At 40.4% G+C, this 23,995-nt stretch overlaps 1 protein-coding gene across 3 annotated transcripts in view; it reads right to left on the minus strand.

The window, feature by feature from the left end:
- Positions 1-23,995, minus strand: part of PHLDB2 (pleckstrin homology like domain family B member 2) — a 60,764-nt gene that overhangs the window by 22,285 nt on the left and 14,484 nt on the right. Inside the window, exons 4-10 of one of the 3 annotated variants that reach the window (XM_050896736.1) lie at positions 21,707-21,850; positions 20,696-20,833; positions 10,143-10,271; positions 5,586-5,741; positions 4,715-4,825; positions 3,868-3,957; positions 217-360 (exon numbers count right to left, since the gene is read on the minus strand). In XM_050896736.1, coding sequence (XP_050752693.1) covers positions 217-360; positions 3,868-3,957; positions 4,715-4,825; positions 5,586-5,741; positions 10,143-10,271; positions 20,696-20,833; positions 21,707-21,850 — 912 coding nt within the window. The remainder of the gene's footprint in view (positions 1-216; positions 361-3,867; positions 3,958-4,714; positions 4,826-5,585; positions 5,742-10,142; positions 10,272-20,695; positions 20,834-21,706; positions 21,851-23,995) is intronic. The other 2 variants (XM_050896745.1, XM_050896754.1) reach the window with 2 other exon arrangements.

Genomic DNA, 23,995 nt, shown 5'->3' on the forward strand with positions numbered 1-23,995 from the left:
GGCCCATCTACATCATCAAAGACACTTTACAACTGGAGCAGTCCTTCAGCTTTACTATTAAACTGTTATCTGACTCGGTAACTGGCAGACGGCAGTGTGCCTTAGGGTCAATTTGTTACATGTTGAATTACCAAAAAATAAAAAAAAAATTAAAGAAAATAAAAAGGCAGCCATGAAAGAACAATGCAAACAAAGGGAAATGTCTCTCAAACAAACCTCTTTATTTTGTGGCTGGCTCGTCAGCACAGCCGTGGAAGGCTCAGTGGCAACTGCTTCAGCATCTGTGGGGGGCTGAGTGGAAGGGGATATATTCGTGGAATTGCCATACAGCTCACTAATTTCACTTACACTGATATAGCCCTAAAAGGAGGAATTCAGAAGTTAAAAGGAGCAAAAGCCAAAAGACGTGCAAGAGTATTAATGTATCCAGTACGATGAAAGTTAGTTTAGAGTGATACAGCCAAATATTTGTTATCATTGAAATACTTCATCATAAATAAAATAGTTATCATCAAGCTTTTCAAATGTTGAATACTTGGATTCTGAAATTGTTCTTCATTTAATTCCAAAAAATTTGTGTAATTAAAAAGCAAATGTGCATTAAGCGACCAAAAGACTTTACTAAAATGTAAATACCCTCTAGAAATTATGCAGCTCTTTCTAGGGAAAGCAGATTGGGGGAAAAGGAAGAACAAATCTTATTCACCATCTTTTTATTTCTTAGGGGTTTTTTGTCCATGTTTTAATAAAACAACTTACCCCGATTTGTTTCTTGCCTAACTATTAAGCTAGTTTGAGTAAACCAGATGACTAACAGAAGTGGGAAGAACTTACATAAGGACAAGCCATTGCTACTCTGTAAATTACACTGACACACCACCTTCCATTTGCATTGTCTGGAAGTCGCTTCTAACTTTTAGGTGTTACCAGGAGACTCAGGTAAGATGCTGTTAGTGTTAGCCCCATAGCCATTACAATTTGCCTCTTTTTTTTTTTTTTTTTTTAAATAATCATACAGGAGGTGACAGACTGAGGAAAGGCACGCACATCAGAGTGTGCTTCTGCCTGCAGAGGTTTATGCAAGCAGATTTGAGACATAATGGCAGAATACAATTATTGCATGTGTTTTGGTGTTAACTGAACAAATGTTATTTAAAAAATAAAATATGGATTCTAATCCATGGTGTTTAGGATGCCACGATGTAAAAAGTCAAATGTCCTAACTTCTTATCCATAGTAAACAAGGCTATGCAAAAGGAATAATAAATCACTGTTGAAGCAATGTCATAAAAATGAGACAGAAATATGCTTATTTTTTAAATCAAGATGGTAAGCTGCTTTTAAATTGAGAAGGTGTCGAAGGGGCTATGTTTCTATTACTGTACCAGCACAATGACATGCCAGTATGTATACTTCAGCAATTCAGTAAGAGAAGCCACAGACTGCTGCACTATTTCTTTTTTTTTTTAAATGCATAAATTTAGCAATGATCATAGAAGGCAAGTTGAAAAAAAAAATACCAACCCTACACTCTATTAGCATAATTTTCAATGTATTTTATCAGTTATTTCAAGCAGATACACAATTCTAGAAATTAAGTATCATACTCTGAACACAGCACTATAGAAATAGGAGGCAAATCTTAACTCTGATATTATTTGATGAACTACTAAATGAGAAGGAGATTGGGTAAGATACTGAAGTTTACCTCTTAAAACATGTGGCCATATTACAGTAAAAGAGTCCAGTATGAATAAACACAAAACTTGCTTAACCATCTTGTAGTAGCAGTATATCAGTAACCAAAACTTGGCAAGTCTATGAATGCAATATTGTATTCATTTTATAGAGGATAAAAGCACTGTCACCATTATATGAAAAACATTCAGTTCAGACTCACAACCCCTATGGGGATTCACCATGGGGTTAAAAAAAAAAGGCAAACAACAAATGACTGTGCTCTGCATTAGCTCAGGCCCCTATTACATTAGATTAAATAAATGGTTTCAAGACAGAGTGGGCATCCAAGTCATGTTGTCAGCGCTGAACTTTTAAACAGCATTGATTTTCTGCACTCATTTAAGTACTGGGATAAGCATCCTGCCTCTTTACGTGAGGCCGTGTTACTCTATTGCTGTGCACGCAGGGAGTGAGCTTCACAATGGATGGAAGAGAGTTACAAATGTGTGCTTTGGTGAGGAGGGGCTGGGAAACGTTGGACTGCAGACTCGACTGGTATGTGAGCAACCGCATGGTGAAGTTAACTTCTGTGTGCAGGCAGCCTATTTAAGCCTGTGTACCATTTGGTGCCTGATTTTTAAAGGTGCCGGAACAGTCAGAGAAAAATTAAACTGGACTGAGACAAACATAACATCTGGCAAGGAAAGGCATTTCTTTTATAGGACAGAGCCTATGGGGACACTGGGCATGAAACAGATAACCCATGCTGTTCCTTCTCTCATTTGCCTTGGAGTAAGTCCTAACTGACTTCACTGCAGTGAACAGAATGACACCGCTGAATAATCCTTTTCAATAAAAAGTGTCAAGCTCACTTAATGTAGTTGCATTTTGAAATGTCTATTATTAAACAAACCACTATGTGGATACGAAGCTAAAAATCAGAGATAGCACCCACTCTGTAGTGAGAGTATGAACAGATCCATCTCAAAATGAAACAAATGAAGCTTAGACATGCCAGATGTCCTGGTGGGAGGTCAGATGTCCAGGTCAGAACACAACCTAGAACACTGAAAGTCTAAGCATCTGCAACATGGCTTGCAGCGAGGAAGGGTGCTCAGCCCCACTGGCATGTGCTGGAGGCCACCCGGGTTCACCAGGAACTTGGAGACCAAATAAGCAAGATCACATTTCACAGGTGCTGGAAGGACACATGGTTGCTTTAGACTTAAAGAGCCCAACTTCCCACAGTGACACCTATGTCATTAGATGTGGCAGACCTTGTTCAGGGCTTCGATACCAGCAGATCCAGCAAGTCCAGTCAGACCTCTTACACAGAAGTTAATGAAGCAGCCCTAGACACCCATCAGTGTATTTTAAATGCTAGATTTTCCGCTTCTCCATTTATAACTTCACGTTTATCTGCTATTTGCAGATTCATCAAGTCAAGAAGATAAATATGGGGAGTTAATGCTAATATCATACGTGCTGACTGAATCTTTGCAATGGGCTGTGGCTTACCTTACACTGACCTTGCTCACGGACCTTGAGGCTTAAAGCGGTACCCTCAAAGCTATGAAGTCTTGGCAGCTGCAGGTAAGCTCTAGGTCTCATTGTGCATTACCCAAACTAACTCAGTTTTCAGCAAAAAATATTTGACACCTTTACTCTAACTATTCAAAACAGTTAAATAAATAGCTCAATAGGTATCTTACAACCACAATAGCTTGCGGTCTTCAATTCAGTGTGTTTTAAAAAGATCAAAATGTACACTTGTCATGCTTTACTGCAGAGCCTTAGAATAAAGGGAGGGGAGGCAATGATAAAATCTACAGTGCAAAAATAAGACTGAACTGTATTCCTACTTGAACAGAGTTATTCCTGGACCTCATTCTTCTTCACTTCAATGGGGTTTAATTGTCTATTTTGAGAAAATTAGACACCACACACACACACACAAAAACACGATTATTTTTCCAGAGCAAGAGATTAAGGCGATACCAGTCACATCTGGGAAAATGTCAAGAGAAGCTATTTTTGCTCACCCATGCATTTGGACTTCCATGAATAGCTTTACAAAGTAATTTCATCACATCTCAAAAAAAATTGTATGAATAGGACTTCAATAAATACTAAAGTGCTTTATTAAAAGTTACTTATGCTAAAGTCAAAAGCAGTGCATCTCTTTACCTCTTTTAGACTATTGGGACTGACAGGAAATCCCTTTCCTCCGGAAAGTGTGGAATATTTCTTTTCCAGATTACAGAGATTCTCTTTTTCCTGTTAAAAACAGACATTTTATGTTAAATACCAACAGCCATGTAGTAAAAAACAATGCTATCCATTTTCTTAACCGTGTAAAGGAACACACTGCGATAGAAGGCTAGAATCTGCACAGCAGAGCTTCAACTTCATCCATTCACAGCAGAACTGAACAAAAAATGGAGGTACAGAACGAAAAGCTAGCGAAAGGTTTTATTTAATAACCACAGCCAAATCGAACAGGTCTTCCTTCACCATTTTGAAAGTGCTGATTCTGCTTAATGAACTAAACATGATTTCTCTCATGATTAAAAGCAAAACATAAAATGGATACGAAGTGTTCATGCCAACTTCTATTAACCAGATGACAGCTGATGTTAAGGAGCTCATCTTGTGGCCTAGTATGGACTATTACAAGCCAAAACTCTGAGCACTCTGTGCACAGTTCCAGCAGCGACACAGGGAGCACAGGCTTCTAGCTTCAGCACTCGGGTGGGTGCCTCTGGTTGTGTCCTCTGGAAGGGGGACACCTCTAAAACCCTCTTGATTATCAAATGCCACTAGCGTTTTCTCTTAGGAAATCTGCTGATTAATTACAAAAGATTTCTTTTTTTTTTTTTGTAAAGGTTAACAGATAAAAATTATGTCTATCACATTATTACCTACTTGCTAGCTTCTGCACAACTGATGCTTTTCTTGTGCTCTATGTTCTTTTATTCTATGAAATGCTCTTTCATTACACGCTAAAAATATTTGAAAGACAATAAATACTTACCCTTTGCAGCATCATTATTAAGTTGTTTTTCTCTTTTACAAAATGGTCTTGTTCTCTTTGAGCTTGTTGGACAATATGATTGGCTTGTTTCTTGAGAGCAGAAATCTTTTCCTAATATAAAAAGAAAATAATCACAATTTACATGTTTTATTTTCAAAGCACAAGACATCCTGCAGCAAGGATCCTATTCATGAGAGTTCACTCATGCATATGAGTGAAACAGTAGGAAAAGAAGTTTTTACAAGACAGCTCACTGCTCTGAAGGAGATAATTAAATAAGACGTAGACAGTAAAGAGACAATTTATTCAAGAGACAAAAGAACAATTGCACATATTCTTTGATAATATGGTGACTGGCATCCATGTACTGAACAGAACTGGTTTAGAGATGCAACTTCTACCTCTGAAAAACTGGCATTTAATTGGTTGGGATAGGACCTTTACAACTGATATTAAAAATTAAGGTATTTTCTTAATTTGGTGTTCTATTATTATTTTAACAAAATCATTTAACATCAACATCAATCATGAGCATAAAATAACTGTAGTTTTGCCCAGAGTGTACAAGTCTCCTTTCTTAAAGGAGAAAAAACCAAAGCTTTGGTACTTTTTGTAGCAAATTAATGGGTTTAATTTTCATATGCAAATATACAAACAGGGCATGGAATTTTATTGATTTATTTCCTTTTGGAGAAGCGCATGATTTGATCTGTGTGGGATGTTACTGTGCCATCATCTTTGCTCTGCTTCAAAAGCTTTTTCAAAGGGAAAGTTTTGCATTATTTCTTACAGATGGGCAGGCTGTAGATCCATTTCATCTCCTTTATGCTCAACAACAAAGAACAAATGAATCGAGTGTTGGTGCTTTTACCTTTCTACTGACAATGCTGCGCTGATATTCAGCTACTTCACGCAGGAGCTGTTGTGTCAGATTTTCTTTCTCTTCATCTAACCTGCTTTCATGTTCAAGCTGCTGAAATTCCAAATCTTCGAAGTGTTTGCTTTCTATGTCCAAAAGATCAGCATCCTTAAGCAAAAAAAAAAAAGGGGGGGGGGGGGGGGGGGGGGGGGGGGGGGGGGGGGGGGGGGGGGGGGGGGGGGGGGGGGGGGGGCAAAAAAAAAAGTAATCATGCTTTCACTGACACCAGAGTAGAGATACTTACAAACAAACACAAAAATCAGTCTAAAACAGTATTTACATATCTCATACAACGTGTTGAAACAGGAGCTCAATGCTTTTAATGACCTACTGTCATAATAAGAGAGCAAATAGGGCTAATCATTATTTTGATGTTGCTTTCTCCATCGCTTCTACTGTCCTGTCGTTGTGTGTGTGTGTCCCCCTCCAAGAAAGACAAAGCACCTGCATGGTGAGGGAGCTGGTTTGCAGCATTCAGAGCAAGCTGGAGCCTCCGAAGCACTGAGCACACCCTGGCTGGGCAGATCACTCTGCTGTAGCCTAGCTGTGACACCACCAAAGCCTGAACCCATTTGGTGAGGTTGTCACATGCCAAACTGGGAGAGCACCTGCTTACCAACCAAAAAGGACAGAAGTATCATCCCAGTAACAAGGGAGAACTGCACCCGGAATTAACTAATTATGGGAATACACACTCAAACGAAGGACCACAGTTAGAATTTCTTCAGGTCTAGCCCAAGTACCAGCACTGTTTTTATTAACAGACATACAGTCAGATAAGACAAAAGATATGTGGAGCTGTGTGCCATCAGCACACTGCCATCACCTCAGCAGTGACGCCCAACCATGCAAGTTGCTCAGCCAGAGGCTGACCATGGACCACCGAATTGGAGCTGACAATTGCTCCCTGTGCAAACACACAATTAAGGACTCTAGTCACCCACCCTAGCCAGTAGGTGTATTACTTCAGAAAAGGTATCAGCCCACGTTTATGCATTCCCCTGGACCAACGCCAGGTTTTGTCAGGAAAAAGTGGTTGAATGCTGCAGAAAAGACCCAAGAAATAAGAACACATCTGCCTTCCGCTTCAGGATGATCAGATAAAACTTACGGTGCTTTTCAGCACAAGAACTGAATGCTAATCTTTCTCCTGCAACATTTGTGTATTCATAACACGAATTCCTACTTACAAGTTCCAGAGTTCTGAAGAAAAGGGTGTTTTTAATAATTGCAGTATTATTAAATGCTAAGGCTCTCTAAAATAGGCACATTGTACATAACTTGTTATGCAAGAAAACCTACATCCTGTAAGTAATTTATCATTTTAGAGAAATGCAAACTTACTCCTTTTCTTATTTCGACCTAAGGCAAAGGTTAGTGACTGAGATAAGCAGATAGGTCTCTATAAAGGCATTCAAAACCAGCTTCCAATGTACCAGGGAAAGACATGGGATGCAGAAACCGAAGAATCCAAGTTACTATATGAAATACCAACATCTTCCCATTATTCTCCAAAGATGTACCTTTCACTTGTAGGAAATAGTGAAGAGATAAAAAGCAAAGGCGTGGGCTAAAAATTACAAGAAAGCAATTACCTACAATACAGAAATGCTTCATTCAAACCAGTCAGCCATCTTCAGCATTCAAAACAAACATAAGGGCTTTGCCTAGGCCATGAAAGTCAACAAATTCAGCCTATTTCATACCACATTAATTGTTACTGAGGCAGAAGAACAGACTTCAGAGAAGGCAACCGATAGCCAGAAAGGCAACTGGTAGCCAGTTGAGCTCACAAAATGCTATATGCATTGTGAGATGTGCTATGGAACAAGAATTTCACCACATTCTGTACCACTGTGTCCACTGGGGAAAAATAAACGTACCTAATTCGAAACCAAGTCCATTTTCAAATGGACCCTCCAAAGGGTAAGTGGCAGTAGCTTAGCTCTACCAGTGGTTGCAAGCACACTGCAGCGAGATCACCAGCCAGGCAGGCCCACGGGGACCGAGACCCTGGGCAGCCTGCGGGAGCAGGGCACAGCGGCAGGGGCACGAGATCTGGCTCTGAGATGCGCCCACAGAGTTCTTGCCGTAACCTTCACAGGGATCCTACTTGGCAGTGTAGGATTTGTAGGAGGATAATTGTTCTTGCCGTAGGTAATGGCTTCCTGAACCGAGTAGCAAGTGTACTCCCTCCCTTTTATTAAAATAATTGACATCAAAGTATTGTAACTTATAATCTGTTAACAAGCAACAGACACAATGTTTCCTTATTGGATTTCCAAACCATAAATTTCTCCTGCATCTCTATTGCTTCAGTAATGGCACTGGAGAAAATTCAATGGGAGAGAACCTGGCCCTTACTTCAGGATGTGGTGGGAGCTCCATACACCATCTGTAAAAATTAGGAGAGTTTTATCTGAACAGTAAGGTATTTCCTAGCAATGGACAGTGTCTTTTCAGATCTCTGCAGGAATCTCTATAAACCCATGCACACAAGAACAAACAAGCTTTGGTGCTTTCATACTAACAGTGAAGGATGAAGCGTGCTAATTAACTTTAAGTAAGCCATCAGGAAGATCAATGCTTTCCCTCAGTGCCTTCCACAAGCCCTCAGGTTTCACCAGTCTCTGATGAAGTGTCCTTCCTGCCCAACGGGGAGAGCATATATTCATTACGGACAGCGGGAAGCATACAAAGTGTGCCAGCTGCCCACTGCTGACCCCAACCCAAACTCCAGACCCACCCTGCAGCCAGCTGCTACAGTGAAATTGGCTGCTCGCTCCTCTGGGCACAAATTACCAAGTTACTGAAGTCCCAGAGATGAAGCAGTAAGGGAATTCATCACCTTCACACCTCCGGCGCTGGCAGTCAAGTAGCACAACATAACCTGCTGCAGACTCAGGTATTTAATCCTGTACTGGGCTTATTTTGGGGGAAGAAGATATTTCCTCTATTTTGGGAACAATACTTACAGTAATTGCATAACTGCTCTCGCACTTGATATCTGCTTGAGAGCTACTGCGCAGCAATTCGATGATAACTTCTACTGCTTCGACCGCAGCAGCCACAGCTAACTTTCGCTACAATTAGCCTGGAATAATATGCAATAGGACTAACTGGACATTTAACTGCACCCCCACATTTCAAGTTTTGTCCCACTTTGAAATCCAAAATCATTATTAAGCCAACTTGGAAGGAACAAAAAAATTTAAAAAATTTAACCAAATAGATTTCTAGAAGCCTCTTGGTGGTCAATAGTGAAAAAGGATTTACTACCATCCCACAGCAACAAGGCTGCAACTTCTCATGAATTAATACTTTCAAGTATGTGACTGCACAGGAAAGGCTTCCTTTCCTTTTAATATGTATGAGATATACATAATACTGCCTTTTTTTTTTTTTAAAAAACGGTAACTTACAAAAATCCTTAAGTGTTTCAAAAACAGCAAACTGCTCAGTTACTACAGAAGAATTTAACATTGTTACTTCCAAAGCTGGACTTTTTTACTTTTTGCTCTTTGAAAAAAACAAAATAGAATTCTGCAAATAAACCAAAATCTAAAGAATATTTCCTATAATGCAGAAAAGCCCTTTTTTGGTCACTGCTATTACAGACCTTATTCCTGATATAAACACTCAAGCCGGGGGAGGGGGGGGGGAGAAGTTTGACTTTGAGATGGCCTCTTGAGCTTGCCATACTGATGCTTTGAAAATTATTCTCCCCCCTAAAGCTAACTATATGTGCTGTAGAACCCACTTAACATTAATGAATACTATAATCTTTCCACAGAAGATAACTGTACCTTCACAGACAATATTGTAGCTTCTTCAGTTACAAATAATACAAAATAAAATCAAGTTGCAATTAGACTTTATGCAAAGGTTATTATACCAATGTGCAACCGTTGAAAATGTAGGAAAAAATAAAGCTATTTTAATAAGTGGTATAATCTTCAAAATGAATTTTCCAAAGCACAGTTTAGGCTAACAGCTAAGTGATATACTTAAAAAAAGAAGTTATCCATGGATTCACTGAGACAGCCGTTTACAGCACTGCAAAGGAGGAGTACACAACAGGATCAAACAATAGCGGCAGGAAAGTGCTGCTAAAATGGCTGATCCCACTGACCAAAGTTCAATTCCTGTCTTTGCTCACACAGGTAAAGAGCGATGCTCCACCATCCATCTAAACATCACAACAGCTTCCACACCACCCAGCAGGCCTAAGATGCTAATTACAGGCAAGTAGACCAAAGCTTTAAAAACATTCAACACAAAATGATTTCTGATCTGCCCGTTTGCACTCTACTCATTTGCCACCGTGTACATTACCTATGACAAGCATTCCGCAAAAAAACATAACCCTTGTGACTATTAACAATTATAAGTTGCAAATATGTTTAGACACTGGATATTTGAAACAGAATACGTTACACTTAACTCAAAAAAAAAAAAAAAAAATCAACCAAAAAAAAAGTTAGTGCAATCTTGAAACTTGCTACTGACCCTCTTCAGCTGCTGCTGTAATTGTTCCCTCATGGACTCAGGGCAATTATCAAGCTGCGTCTTCTGCTCGGAGTAAAGCTCCTGAAGCCTCTCTAGTTTTTCCCTCTCAGCATCAAGTTTTAATTTTTCCTGAAGCATGAACCAGAAAACAAAGACAATTACCTTCAAACTCAAGCAGTTGTTAGTGATTATGACAGTGTGTGGCAAAACCTTAACGAACAGTTGAAGCACGTAGGTCAAAGACAGAAACGTCTTGTTAGTTGAAATGCAATGGTGGGATGCAAAATGATCAAAACAAAACATTAATGATTTTAGTGCAGTGACTAATTCTCTCCCTTGTCACTGTTTTGTACCCGTGCCTGGATGATGCCGTTAAAGCCCACTGCCCAAACACTTGTCTCACCTAATGAAAAAAAAAAAATCATGAGGAAATGGTAGCCATGTTAGTGAGGTAACTGATGAAGGAGAGCGAAAAGAGTAGCTTTTAGAAAGCAAAATGGATGGAAAATGACTGTAGTCTGGCAGTGAGGGGAAAATGGATCTTCCCAGGAGAATGAATTACATGCCTATGTGCCTCTGTACAGATAAGTACATTTAGTGAGCAGTGAAAAACCAGAACGAGACAGAGCTTTATAAAGAAATAACTCTAGGCCAGGAAATCCTGTTGCAGCAGAAACACCAAGTGATTTAGCAAATTTGCTTCAGGATGCAGGAACTGTAACCTGTTCTTGGGGATCAAAGGGCACTGCTCGACCTCCCTGGTCTCCTCCCAACTAGTTCAGCTTTCCTCTCGTTCCACTCGAGTAACAGTACTCAACACACTGCTTCTCACCCTCAAAAGCCTTTAACCTTAAAATCTTTGTAATAAAATACTACATGATTTACTGTGCAGCACTGCTCCGAAGACTGGCTGCAGATCACTTAAAGCTACCTTGTAGACTATTATTTATCTATGGATCAAAGTTTGGGAACCAATAAATCAGAGTGCAGAGAATTTTTTCAATGCCTTTTACTTGCATCTACACTGGCCAACATAGCAGATGCAGTTTCTTCAACTGAGCGATTAATGACTGGAAAACCCAATATGCCTGATATGCCAGGCACAAATAATTAAGTCCCTGAAGCCCAGCTCTCTGCTACCTTCTAGAGTCACAGTGGTATAGTTCCCTTTTCCTACTTCTTGTTCTGTAGTTATGCATCTCTTCTCAGATGATCTCTAACTCTCCTTAATACTCAAAAATCAACAGTATCAGCCCCAAAATTTCAGCTTCTTCTTTTGGATGCTCCAAGAACAGCTGAATTCTGTCACAGCATCCACTCATTTGTCCTCTTTCTGGTCCCAGCTATTATTTAATTTGAATATCAAACGCGTGGCTCAGCAGGCGCTGTATGATCAGACACTCTGCGGCACCCTTATGGCACATGCCATAGAGAAGGAACTTCTGGTGGTATACAGTATTTGCCATTTCAAATTGTGGGATGGTCTTTCCCCAAAACCTTCTCTTTGTTGTTCCTGACAAGGTTCTCAAACCCTCACGCACGGTGGAAGCACAATAACAAACATGTATTAGCTGCCTGCTTTCTTTATGGTTTTATCTCTAAATCTGAGTGGGATCAGGGGCTGGGATTTCATTTTCCCAGTATTTAAAAAACAACAACAGGAAGCATTCTCATTCAGGCCCAATGTCAACCACATTCCCAGCTCTGTTATTTTCATTTACACGTGCAGCTTCTCAGCTCATACAATCAGATGAGCAAAATGCTGAACACAAAAGATTATTTTATTTTTTTTTAAGCTTGAAAAATGAGCAACTGAGCCAGCATATCCAATTACCTGGACTTCCTGTACTAGCTTCTGTCTCACAACAGCAGCAGCAGGGCTCAGAAATATGGAGGATGTAGCACACGCAAGATGCACAATGAAGGAGAAGCATGCAACTGTTGAGAGGTCACCTCTAGACCTCTGTCCTCAAGGAACCCCATTTGCTGAATCATCCTTACTACCAACACGGAAGGAAATCTATGAATGAACTGGTAGTTCCCCGCCTCACAAACCTTGCTGTCCATTTAACATTCATCCTACGGTCTGCCACATTGTTTCTCACTTTCCTTTTCTGCCCACCTAGCAATCTAAAGCAGCAAGGACTTCTCTGACCCTAGCTGCAGTATCGTGCCTCTGAAGCTATTAATAGCTCTCTAAATGTCTATGCGTTGCAACAAGCATGCTCATTCATTAACAAGCAAGTCAAATTTCGAGTGTGAGGAGACATCACCAGCAAGTATAAAACTCCCTGAGAATCCTGCCAGAGATACTGTTACTTCCCTCAAGAAATTAGAAATGTATTCCTTTGAGATTGAAAGTGATACTCATCTGGTCTATTTATAGCATAGGAAGTACTAACATCCCACCAAACTGGCTCCCTTCAAAATGTGCAGTCTTAACAGGAAATATCACTTTCAGCAATGAGAGGCATTATATGTTTTGCAGCTGTGGAGTTAAGTCCGCTGACATGTCTGGCTGTGCGTTGGTAAAGTCCATTTAATTCACAAAAAGTAATTTGATAAATAAATGAATAATCAGAATTTTTTCATACAGTCTCTTCCATAAATGGATCAAGGCAAGTTCTTTTAGAAGGGAAAAGATTAATAACTTTGCAAGCTAAGTGCAAGATGCAGCTGAGGCAGGCCTGCGGCTGGCTCCGCGAGCTGTTTGCTCAAGAGCAGCCAGTGGCAGAGGTGTGAACAGAACCGATGTGCTCCAGCTGCTCATCCTCATTCAACCGCATGAGCTTGTACTTGTTAAACATTTCTCTGCAGACAACCACTTTCCAGCCCCAGCGTTGACTCGAGAGTCGCATTAACTGCAGTCTGGCTGAATTCTTAACATCCTGTTCCCAGAGAAAAGAAGTACAGCTCAGTAAAGCGTAACATCTGGTCTTAGCCTACTGCCCAACTTGCCCTGTGGTCTGCCTCTAGATACATGTTAAATGAACTTGGGGTCAGCCGGGATACAGAGCAGGACTGACTTGGTTTTTGATGACGCTGGGGCACAGCTTGGATCAGTTTTGGAGGATATCTGAATATTGTGAAGGATAGCAGTAGAAAGAATTGATGTGTGACACTGTCCCCCAGGAGCACAGACACAGGATGTCAGCAGAGCACCCATAGTATGAACGCAGACCATAAGTGATCAACATGGGTCACAAAAGGAAATCAGCCTTCAGATCTGGTAGAACTGATTTTAGGGCAAAGAGAGAGGAAAAAAAAAGAATATATATCCAACACCTCTCATAGACAATGAGGACACAGAGGAGATAGAGGACAGTATTAAAGACAATCATAGCCCCTAGAAGAATGGGAACAACAGAAAGAAAGAGAGAGACCAATTGCTTCAGAGCTGTCTCCTGTGGTTAAGGATGCCCTATGCCTCATCAATACTGCTACTTAAAACCCCGGCATGTCCCCACACCCCTTCTGCAGAGAAGACATCCTACTTTTCAATTTGTCGTTCATCACATTCTGCTACTGCAGGCAGGCAGGCTAAAATTGTAGAGCGGCATGTGTATGTGCCTTCTGAACCAACCTTCCTGCTTAAACTGGTAGACTCTGCAGAAATGAGTCACAGTAAACGTGGATGAAACAGAGACAGCTTCTCAAAAATCCAGGTAAAAATTGGAAAAAACCAAAGCAAGAAACCTATCATTTTTACCAGATCACTGTGAAATGGATTGCATGGCTAGGTGAATTGGGCTCACTCTACAACCTTCCAACCCCCATCCCTCCCCCAAATCAACAAAAAATGAAGGTACGTGTTATTTTCAGAAAGAAAGAAAAACTGCAAAGAAACCTACAAGCCGTAAACGAAGGAAAAAAATACTGAATGTCTTCCCATCCAACAGGCTCTTATACTTTAAATGTTCCAGTCTGAAGTACTCCAGGATCTTCCTCAGTCCAACTCACCTGCAACTCATCATGTTTTAAGGTAGCAACATCTCATTACCCACACCAAGCTTCAGACATGCACGCTCAGTCTCTCAGTATGGAATTGGCTAGTCTCACAACTCTCACAGGTTTCTGAGAAGTAAGGAGAAGCACGTGCAGGTCTTTGTTCTGAAAAGCTTCTCCATCTCATCTTCATGCTTTCACCTCTAGCCAAAATTTATTCTTTTACACTCCAAAAGAACATCCCTCCCCTTCTTCAAAATAATCTACAGCAAACAGAAGGACTGCAAAAGCTAGAAGTGGAGGAGAAAGAACAGACTACAGAAATTATTCCTTTCCACTTGGAAGTGGTGTGATGCTACAGAGTTTGTCCATTCAGTAAAACATTTTGGAGAATAAGTGGAAGAGCAAGAAAATTTGACTTACAACTCACTGACGAAACTGGCCTAACCCTTGCCATGAATTTGTGAGAAAATAGTCTAGTCCTTAACAGAAAGCAGGCTAGGAAATGTTATCTGCTCTTCAGTGGTTACTCGCTGAAAGGGTCAAATGGTACATTTAGGGAAAGTGTTAAACCTGAGGTCTACCAACTCTTCCAGCACTCTTGCAAATTGAAAGCATTTCCAATGCTATGGCTGATACAACTCAGACCACATACAAATCTGATTAAAAACATACTGTTGAAATGAAACAGATCCTCCTGTGCACAAACTATACGTGCTCCTCTTCTATATTTTTCAGACTACTCCTTCCTGCATTCCTTGATCTCTTTCAGGACAGAAGCATAAAACTTGTCACGATTTAGTTATTTGTCACTAAATCCCTGTGGGTTTCATGAAAGAAGCCATTGGGGGGGGGGGGGGGGGGGGGGGGGGAGAGAAAAAAAAAAAAAGTATGCCAGGCATATGAAAAGGAGTGTAATATGATAGAAGAAGGTATTTCACGATAGTTCTTTTTACTGTATGAGTGGTAACTAATTTATTATATGCATCATAACAGACTGCATACAGTGATGGCATCTGTATGAGAGATCTCAACAGTTTTGTTTCACATGCATGTATAAAGCTAACATTAAAAAGCATTTTAAATCAGAGTAAGCAATCCCTCTGCTGTAAGTAAAAAAATCACAATAGTTGGACACATTAACTTGCTCCTAAGACAACTCAAGTTTTTTTTTAATTTCTAAGGTCATTCTCTGACCATTACAATGTGTTGCTCTAGTGAACAGTTGGGGAGGCAAAAGAAAACTCCTGATTATAGAGCACTGTTCCTTCATGAATGTAGAAGAAAAGGAAGTAATCATCCAAACCAGAAGAAAAAAAATTTCAAGTGAGAAAATTAAAATTCTGTATAGTCTTCAACAGCTAGATGACAATAAGAGGATTTCCCTTAATGGTACAACCCATTCTGCTGTTTCCCTCATGACTGTTTTAAAAGAAAGCTTGTGAATTCAGATTTTTCTCCTTGAGTCTTCATAATCACCTTTTTCCTCATTAGTGTTCTCTCTACGGGATATCCTTATGTGGATATATCCAGTGGATACAAGTATTCCTCAGAATACTTAATCTTGTGTATCTTGTCTTAAGGAAGTTAATAATGTTATAGACACGATAACGCATCCATTTAAAATACTTGCTTACACCTTGCTGAAATGGAATCTGACTGGAAAAGATTTAAAAGGCTATGCTATGAGGCATAAATTTGCCAGATTCATCAGGATAAAAAACAACAGCAGGAATTTTGAATCCAGAAGAGAAAGAACTGAGGAGAGACCACCAGTATATTTAACTTGGATTGCTGGTGTCCCCCTTCACATAGCTCATCAGACAGCTGCTCTTTCCTTGGCTCAATTCTTGCAAGTCTTTGCAGTACTAATTCAGCAAAGAGGCCGAGCTTCAAACGTTTTGGCATGTCTGCGATATTCTGTTAATGACCGAAAAATATTTCCACAAAAGTGTGCGGACAAAATTAAATGTATTCCAAAAAAGGATGAGTTATCTGCTGCCAGCTGCTCCTGATTTCTGCTCTTGAAAAGGGACAGGAAACCCAGTTTGACAAGAGAGTCCCAGAGTACGTATTTCCACCATGACATAAGGCAAAGGTCCTCCAGAAGAAAATGAATAACCTCCCTCTCTTAAAACACAGTCTAAACTTCTGCATAAATAATTGTTTTGAAACTCTCTGCCAAAACTCCCATTTAGCTATGATTACCTCCCACAGCACTTCTGCTGAATTCATTACTCATTCTCAGTTATTCCTGTTTATTCATTCTTGCTGATCCATTCTTTCTTTCCCCGGCTATATTGTTACTTTCAACCTCATGCTTTAACTTGGAGACATCAGGCATGTCAAGTCATTAAGCATCCTTCTCCACATACGCTGGACTGCATGTTTTAAAGCTACACAGACAGAGGAAGCACTGTATGAAAAGAAAGTACTTTGCAAATCTGGGTTACATCCAATCAGGCAAATACAATTTCCTCCAGCTTCCTTATAGACAAACGTCAATCCTGAACTAAGTCTTGTGAGCAAAGGGTCATCGGGAGGAAGTCATAATTGTAAATAGCGCCAGGGACCTGAGGTGCTATTCCACTTGAAACAATAGCAGCATTATTGCACACCTACAGTACAGTAACATGAATGACTGCTGCAGTAATTACAGGGAGCCGGGCCCAGATGGCAGGGAAGAGGGAGGCTGGCCCACCTGCTTGCTTGTTGCTGGGTACTGCCCAGCTCAGCTCTCTCCAGAGCAGGCTGCGCTCAAAGTAATTTTGTCAGTATCTGTAGCAAAGCTCTTTCCTGGAAGGCTTCAAGCTACATCTGTCAAATTGTGTTACTCGTGACTTATCAGGGCTGTCCTTGCATAACTGGAACTTGCAATTAATAGCTTAAATGCTGCTCTTCAAATATGTAGTTGGTCATCTTCTTCTGTGGATAAAACCAAATATGTAGCGCATGGCAGTTAAAAAAAAAAAAATAACAAAGAATGAGATGATTGTGTGCTCAAGAAGCATGGCCATGGAGGCAAGGCCGGACCTTCCTCCATACACTAGCACAATTTCCAGCATAGCTGAAAGCACAGGCCATGCCAAACAGCTCTGGAAGTAGCTACCCCAGCCAGGACAACTGAGTCCTGGCAGCACTTGGACCTGGCAGAGATGCACCACAGCCAGAACTACGCTGAGTCCCGCAACGGTGCTGAAAGGCTCTGTCATCATCTTTTCAAAACAGGAACCGCTCATAACTCTTATTTCCAAAACCTAAGTAAATCAACACTAATTGCTTCATTCCTTACAATGTGTGTGGTGCCATACTCACAAAAGCAAGGGAAACACTTTCTACTCACCACAGGGTGTGCGCTACATTATCTTCCCCACTGATTCATTCGTTCTTCCTCACCATTAGTCCTGCCACGTGTTCAGGTCGGGCTGAGCACAGGACTCGAACGAGATCAGAATGCAGCATACCATAACACGTACAAACCCGCTTGCAAAATCTGTTTCTGATGTACAAGCAAGGTGCTGGGACACAGAGACATCATAGCACAGCAAAGAGCACACTGGCACAGCCCAAAACTGAACTTACAACTCTCCTGCCTTCTGCCTTCAAGTATGTTTTCCAGTCGATTCTCTTGCCTCACAAGGGCTAGAAACTGTGGCTTTAAAACTGTGCAAAAGTTGGCAAAACTTTGTGTTCTCAGCTAAATGAATTGTGCACAGGGCATTAAAGAAAAAAAAAAAATCCAAGAGTTGGGTAGAAAGTAGTACAAGAGCTTCCACCTACAGTCTATTTCAAGTACATAACATAGCCCAATAATTAGGTTGTAGTTTATGATCTCTCTTTTTAAGAATTTCACAAGTTTTTCAAACAGGTGCATGGGTAAGGATGAAACACAACCAGGCAGCAGTTTCCTGTCAAACAGGTGCCGAGCTCAGTGGCAAATTCCGGGAGACACTCAAGTCACTCCAGAGACAAGTGCCATCATGTATGGCACTAACACCCCACCATCGTTTCGTGAGTGAAATTAGCTCTCCCTCTCACCTCAGGACGACACCATGCGGTGGTATTCAGATATCACTGCCATACCCTGACAGAAATGTAACCACGGTCTGAGCGATGGGACCCGACAGCTTCTTGCCAGGAAGCATCACCAAACCCAAGACCACTCGTATTATTAGGAGTGAAATATTCAGGCAACTAGAAGAAACCGCGACCACCGTCTGGACACTGGAACACTTGTTCTTGCAAGAAACAACACAAGAAGTATCATCAGCAGGGTGGCAACTACTGGCCAAAACCTGAGCCTTAATTCTGTTGAGGAGGTCATAAGTTTCAAATTATTTCAGCAAAAAGGACCACCTACCGCCTCCGCCCAAGCACCCCTTTTCTGGGGGGGTTGATCCTGTACTATTACAGAGCCAAGATATTGCCTATCTTGCATCACTTCTGCAGGGCTGCAACATTAAATGTACAGACACACAAATCAAGCTTTAAAAAAGGCTGTTGTTTCAAGTCAGCCAGAACTTTAATTTGTTGACATGATCAGTGCCATCTGTTTTGCTGGCTGACGCTACTTTCTTCAGAACACTTCAGCTGTCACTTTATATTTTGCCTGTTCGCAGAAGCTTGTCTCTCATTTCTTTTTTAAACTTTCACTTTTATGCAACGCTTTCAGATATCTTCCAGAACAAAACCTGTGGGGTCTCCTAGAGTTTATTTCTACAAAGATAATTTCAGTATTAACTGAGCCATGGCTTTAAGTCTAGAGCACACACTCACAGCTGGGTTTTTTGTTTGTTTATTTAAAAAAAAAAAAAAAAAAGGAACACAAAAGAAAAGACAACTAAAATATTGTAACTGATCTGACTAGTGGCGTGCTTCATACTGAAAAAAAATGTTTTGAGTGAACTTGCCTTTTAAAGAACAAAAGTGCTTTTTCTACGCTACTTTCCATGTTTCAGTTCAACTGAAAATTTAAACTAGACCTGGCATTTTAATTTTCTGACTGCTACACACTAATGTTCATTAATCATATGATTGCAAGGAAATTTAAACAACCTACAGGTTTTAGAATAATTTCCATTAGTTTCCTTGAACTTTGAGGCTACTAAAGAACAAATATAAAAGGCAAAAGATCTCTTGAATTTCTGGATATGTTATTTGTTACCACGTACCAACCAAAACTTCTAGCAGCATCCTTTTGGAGGGTATCTGCTTGCACCACCCTATCTGCTGTTACCAACTTTAAACTCATCTGTATACTAAAAAGCAAGTATGAAACACGTTCCATGGTCAACTTAAAACATGACCACAGGCAACACCGAAAGCTGAAGGATCACTGAGGGGGACACAAGAACAAGGAAAAGCGCAGGCAGGAAGGTCCACAGAAGTTCAAGCTTAAGCTGGCTGTGCGCTGTCACTCCGCAGGGCAGAGAGGTGGGAGCACCATTCTCTTCCTCGGACACAGGCTTGATGAGTACAGCCGCAAAACCGCATTCAGGCTCATGAAAGAGTAGGCAGAAATTGAAGACAAAAAGCTCAGAATAAAACAATGCAAGCTGTAAGGCGTGAAGTAAACGGGAACTGTGAAACAACTAAAAATGTGCAGCTTGTCTAAGCAAAAGCAAATAATGCAGAAGACTTCCAGGTATTTCTGGAAAGCTTAAAAAAAGAGGGGGAGAGACTAGCTAGAGTATTTCCACAAGTGACAGGTTTAAATTATGAGGTAGAGGATGAAATTTAAAAAGGAAACATTACTGGCTGAAAGCCCTGGAAAAACTTCCTGACCTTGAGATATTATTGGCCGTGGCACATCGCCCCTGGAGAAGGGAACTGCCCGCCTGGAGAGGCCAGCGGACAGCCTGCTGGAGGGGACCAGCGCTCCCTGCTTTGAGGGGGACAGCTTCATCTTGCAGGCCCTTTCCATTTCTGTACTTAAAACCCTATTATAGTGCTGTCCTATTTTGCAAATATATGCTTATGTATATTCACTGTGTATTTGAGAGCAATTATGTATCTGACTATAGAACTAATTAATTCCTTGGACTTAATCACAGAATGTTCTACAGTACTAAAATTGTCAGTCAGTCAGCAAACAAAATAAACCAACATAATTGCTTTAAAATTACGTACTTGACAGATGTCTTATATATCATTCTATATAATAATAGATAAATCCATCTTCTGAAATCGCAGCCTTCTTTCATTCTGTGCCTTTGCTGAGAAAGGATGTTTTTTTTTTTTTTTAACTCAAAATATAACCTACAATGGAAGGTAGTGGAACAGTTCAATTAATACTGTTCTTTTAAACAACAGATAATCCAAGTCCAAGCCCTTCATGGATTTTTTTATTAATCAAAAATATCGTCACAGTATGTCAGGTCTTCTTACTTAAGTGTACTATATTTTGCTTGTCAAGCATACCTTTGGAAACAAGATTGTTATAGGGAGGTGATGGTGCGACAACTATTTTTTTTCTTCCATATTTATCAAGTAAATTTACTCATAGACAGTACTTCATAAAATAACCTCCATCAATATGTTAATCATATAAATGTATTTTGAAGATCAAGGGGGACAGAGCACACAGCTAGCTAAGATAACTCAATTACCTTTGTCTTTTCACCAATAACATTTCTCTCCAGCTCAGCTATTTTTCTGTTTAGATGATCCAATATTTCCTTCTCTTTCAGCAGCTCTGTTGTTTCAGATTTCTGTTCCCCATCCAAAAGGGCACATTCCATATCCAACTAGGAACACAAAACATTTTTCAGAAGCAGTCCAGATTAAGAAGAAATCTTGATACACATTATTTTCTGGGGGAAGGGGAGTGAGTTGGTGATTACTCACAAGAGAGAAACATTTTTAAAAGAGGAAAGAAAAAAAAAAGTAAGTTTTACTGCCACAGAAGTTAAAAAGAGATCACAAATCTGAGAAAAAGTAAAACTGCAACATAAAATACTGCAAAATAAAGTCCAAACGAACTTTAGTTTGAAGATTCTTTTTTCCAAAACTTTTTCTTTTCTATCTGTTCTCTGTGCTTCCTCCTGTTATGATACTGTACCGACTCTCTGTGCCCAGGCTCCGTAGGAAACCCTTCTGGAACAGCTGTTTCTTTCCTGTCGCTGATAATTGGAGCAAGCTCAACCCAAATGCCTGGCCAGCTTAGTCTGCAACTGTGAGATTCCAGAAGTCAAGAGGGTGCCAACATACCCTTGCCACGGTAAAGCCAAGGAGGTTTGAAAGGAAGTTGTCTCACTTCCTTTCTCTTTAAACGGTCACAGGAGATACCACCATAAAACTCCCAAGTGACACAAGGTATTTCGATCAATGGAGTGACCATTAAACAAGCAAGATTGTTCTAATTCCACTTAGGAGTATAATGGTTACAGCTGGGAAAGGCTAATCCGAGCATCACATCCATCTCCCAGCTGGGGAAAAACAACCTTCATAGTAGGAGACTGCCAGGTCCGTGATCCTGTGCCTAATCCTGGTGAAAAAGCACAGAATATGAAGGCTACTTACATCCATGAGTTCCCTATGTACTTGCTGAACCCATCAGACTTATGCTATGTAGACATACCTAACAAGCAAGACATTTAAAACCAAAACATATTTCATACCTCTCTCGAGGATTCATCCATCTGGTCATTTAAGTCTTTGATCTTCTGCTCAAGTTCTTCCAAGTTATTTAGTATTACTATGCGCTCCTCCTCCAGTCGACCAAGCTCCTGCCCTCTTTGCTCATCACTTGTGCATTCTGGTATCTGCAGTTGCACGTTACAAGAGGTTCGTTATAAAAAGACTTAAACACTGTCTTTCCTTCCCCCTTTCATATTGTGTTCATTTTAGACAAGTACGGTACTGCTGGTTTTGAATTCGTTACACATTTCACATCTACTATATTGCTATTTCTATATTTAGAAGGTGTACAAGAGAAACAAACATGATACTTTACTTCCAGGCATTAGAAGTAAATACTATACTTAACAGTAAATACTATTCATTCTACAGGAATTATTAAAACCTAACCTTTGAGAATACTTTACATGCTGTGCTATTTAGGTTGTAAAAATCCAATTTTTCCCTTATAAAAATAACACAGCTAGGTGAAGATGCTTTTTATGTAAATTTCAGCTGTTCATGTAATAAAAGCCAGGAGGCAGGATAGCACATTTTTGTAACCAGCCATTAAGATGGGGAGCTTCTGTAAAATAAGGACAAAAGTTGCTTCTGTCTCCCTAGTTAGCACTGAGGAAGTAGTACGCTTAACATTGCTCTTTTCATTGCCATTTACTTACTAGATAACTGTGCCAAGAACGAAACAACGTTATTAAGAAAATACCTGTGATCTTATACCAGCAGAGGCTAGATCAAAGAGTATTGAGTTTCAAATGTATTCTTCATGTCTATCTGACAGCAGGGGCTTGCGATCCAATTACTCTGGTAAGGCTGCTCGCTCATTGTCCCCGATCAGAATTCGAAGTGGTCTGCGTGCAGGGCTTTGCGTTAACCACTGGACCACACAGCCTTGCTCAAAAGAGGCTCAGCTCAGCTACTGAATGGCTATTCTGAGAACAGGCATTTTATCCTGAACAAATCTGATCTTGATATTTTAAAACAATGAGCTGTGTTTCATTAACACAGTTGCTTGTTATTGCTTTTCTCAGGGCTTAGCAGAACACCCTTTACAGTGAATGAATGAATGGTATTCCTTGATTAGCATTAGTAATCCTAGCAGGAAAGCCTCTTTTTGTCCGGTATCCTGTTCGGATAATGCTGACATAACATCTTCGATTTCAACTTCCTAATAAGGATTTAAAATAGGATCTCTGACTTGCATGAAGAAAGCAACAAATGGGAAAGAAATGCAAGACCACAGTAACTTCTAAGTGAAATGTCTTACTACCTTTTCAACACGGAAACACCAAATACAGCCATAATAGCACGTTTCTGTTCAACATAATTTCACACCAAAAGACTCAGCAGACAGATTTCCAGAGAGGCACCCCTTTATAAGATAAGATGTTTTTCTATCACATTCTTCTCTTCTTCTTCTTCTACACATACACACTTCTATTGACTGTAAAAATGTAAGTTAGTTACGCAGAGGTTAAATACAATTCATGTTAGGCATATAACAGTGCTGAAGCTCATAGAGTGTGTAAATAACAGTAAAAAGGAGAGACACAAAGTATTTTGAAGGTGTGAATTTGTTAAACAGAAACCTGATTTTATGGCTTTGCTTGGTCTTATTATGTTCCTGATTCTAACTCTTGAATATAGTTATTTAACGCACCACCTGTCACCAGGATTTGCTGCACTGCTGGTCTGGCACACCAGAGCCTAGGCAGTGGCCCAAGACGACGAAAGGCCCCTGCCCCAGCCCAAAGGCCCCTGCCCCAGCCCGGAGGAGGCTGCTGCTGCCCTAGCTGAAGGAAATTGTTAGGAATGCAGTTAGCTCATTTTTTAAAGGACAATTTCCCTTCAGTAATGAAACAGCAGCATGAAGTACACAGGAAAGGAGCTGCAGCTTATTAAACGCAGGAGTTGGGTTAGAGAGGCAGGAGGCTGGCTGCCGCCACGCGCCCCATGAGAGGCAACAGCTGATTTGACAAGTGGCTCAGGTCCAACCCCAGTAAATTCGGCTCAGGCAACTCCTCTTCACCTCCCGTGTGACTGTTCTGCTTTGCCCACGAGAAAACATCCTCCTCTTACAGAAGACAGGAGCCTCAGGCTGGGAGAAGACGGCAGAGCTTCCCTTCCCTCCTACATCCCAGCACGGTGCTAAGCAGGGTTCCTGAAACCTTCCTTATTTAAGTAGCTATAATTGTTCAAGCAAATCCGTCTCCCTCAGAAAATCTTAAAACTCTTCCTGAACTGTACATTCCTCTGAAAAAAAAAAAAACCTT

This window comes from Gymnogyps californianus, chromosome 1, assembly GCF_018139145.2.
Source record: "Gymnogyps californianus isolate 813 chromosome 1, ASM1813914v2, whole genome shotgun sequence".
Lineage (NCBI taxonomy): Eukaryota > Metazoa > Chordata > Aves > Accipitriformes > Cathartidae > Gymnogyps > Gymnogyps californianus.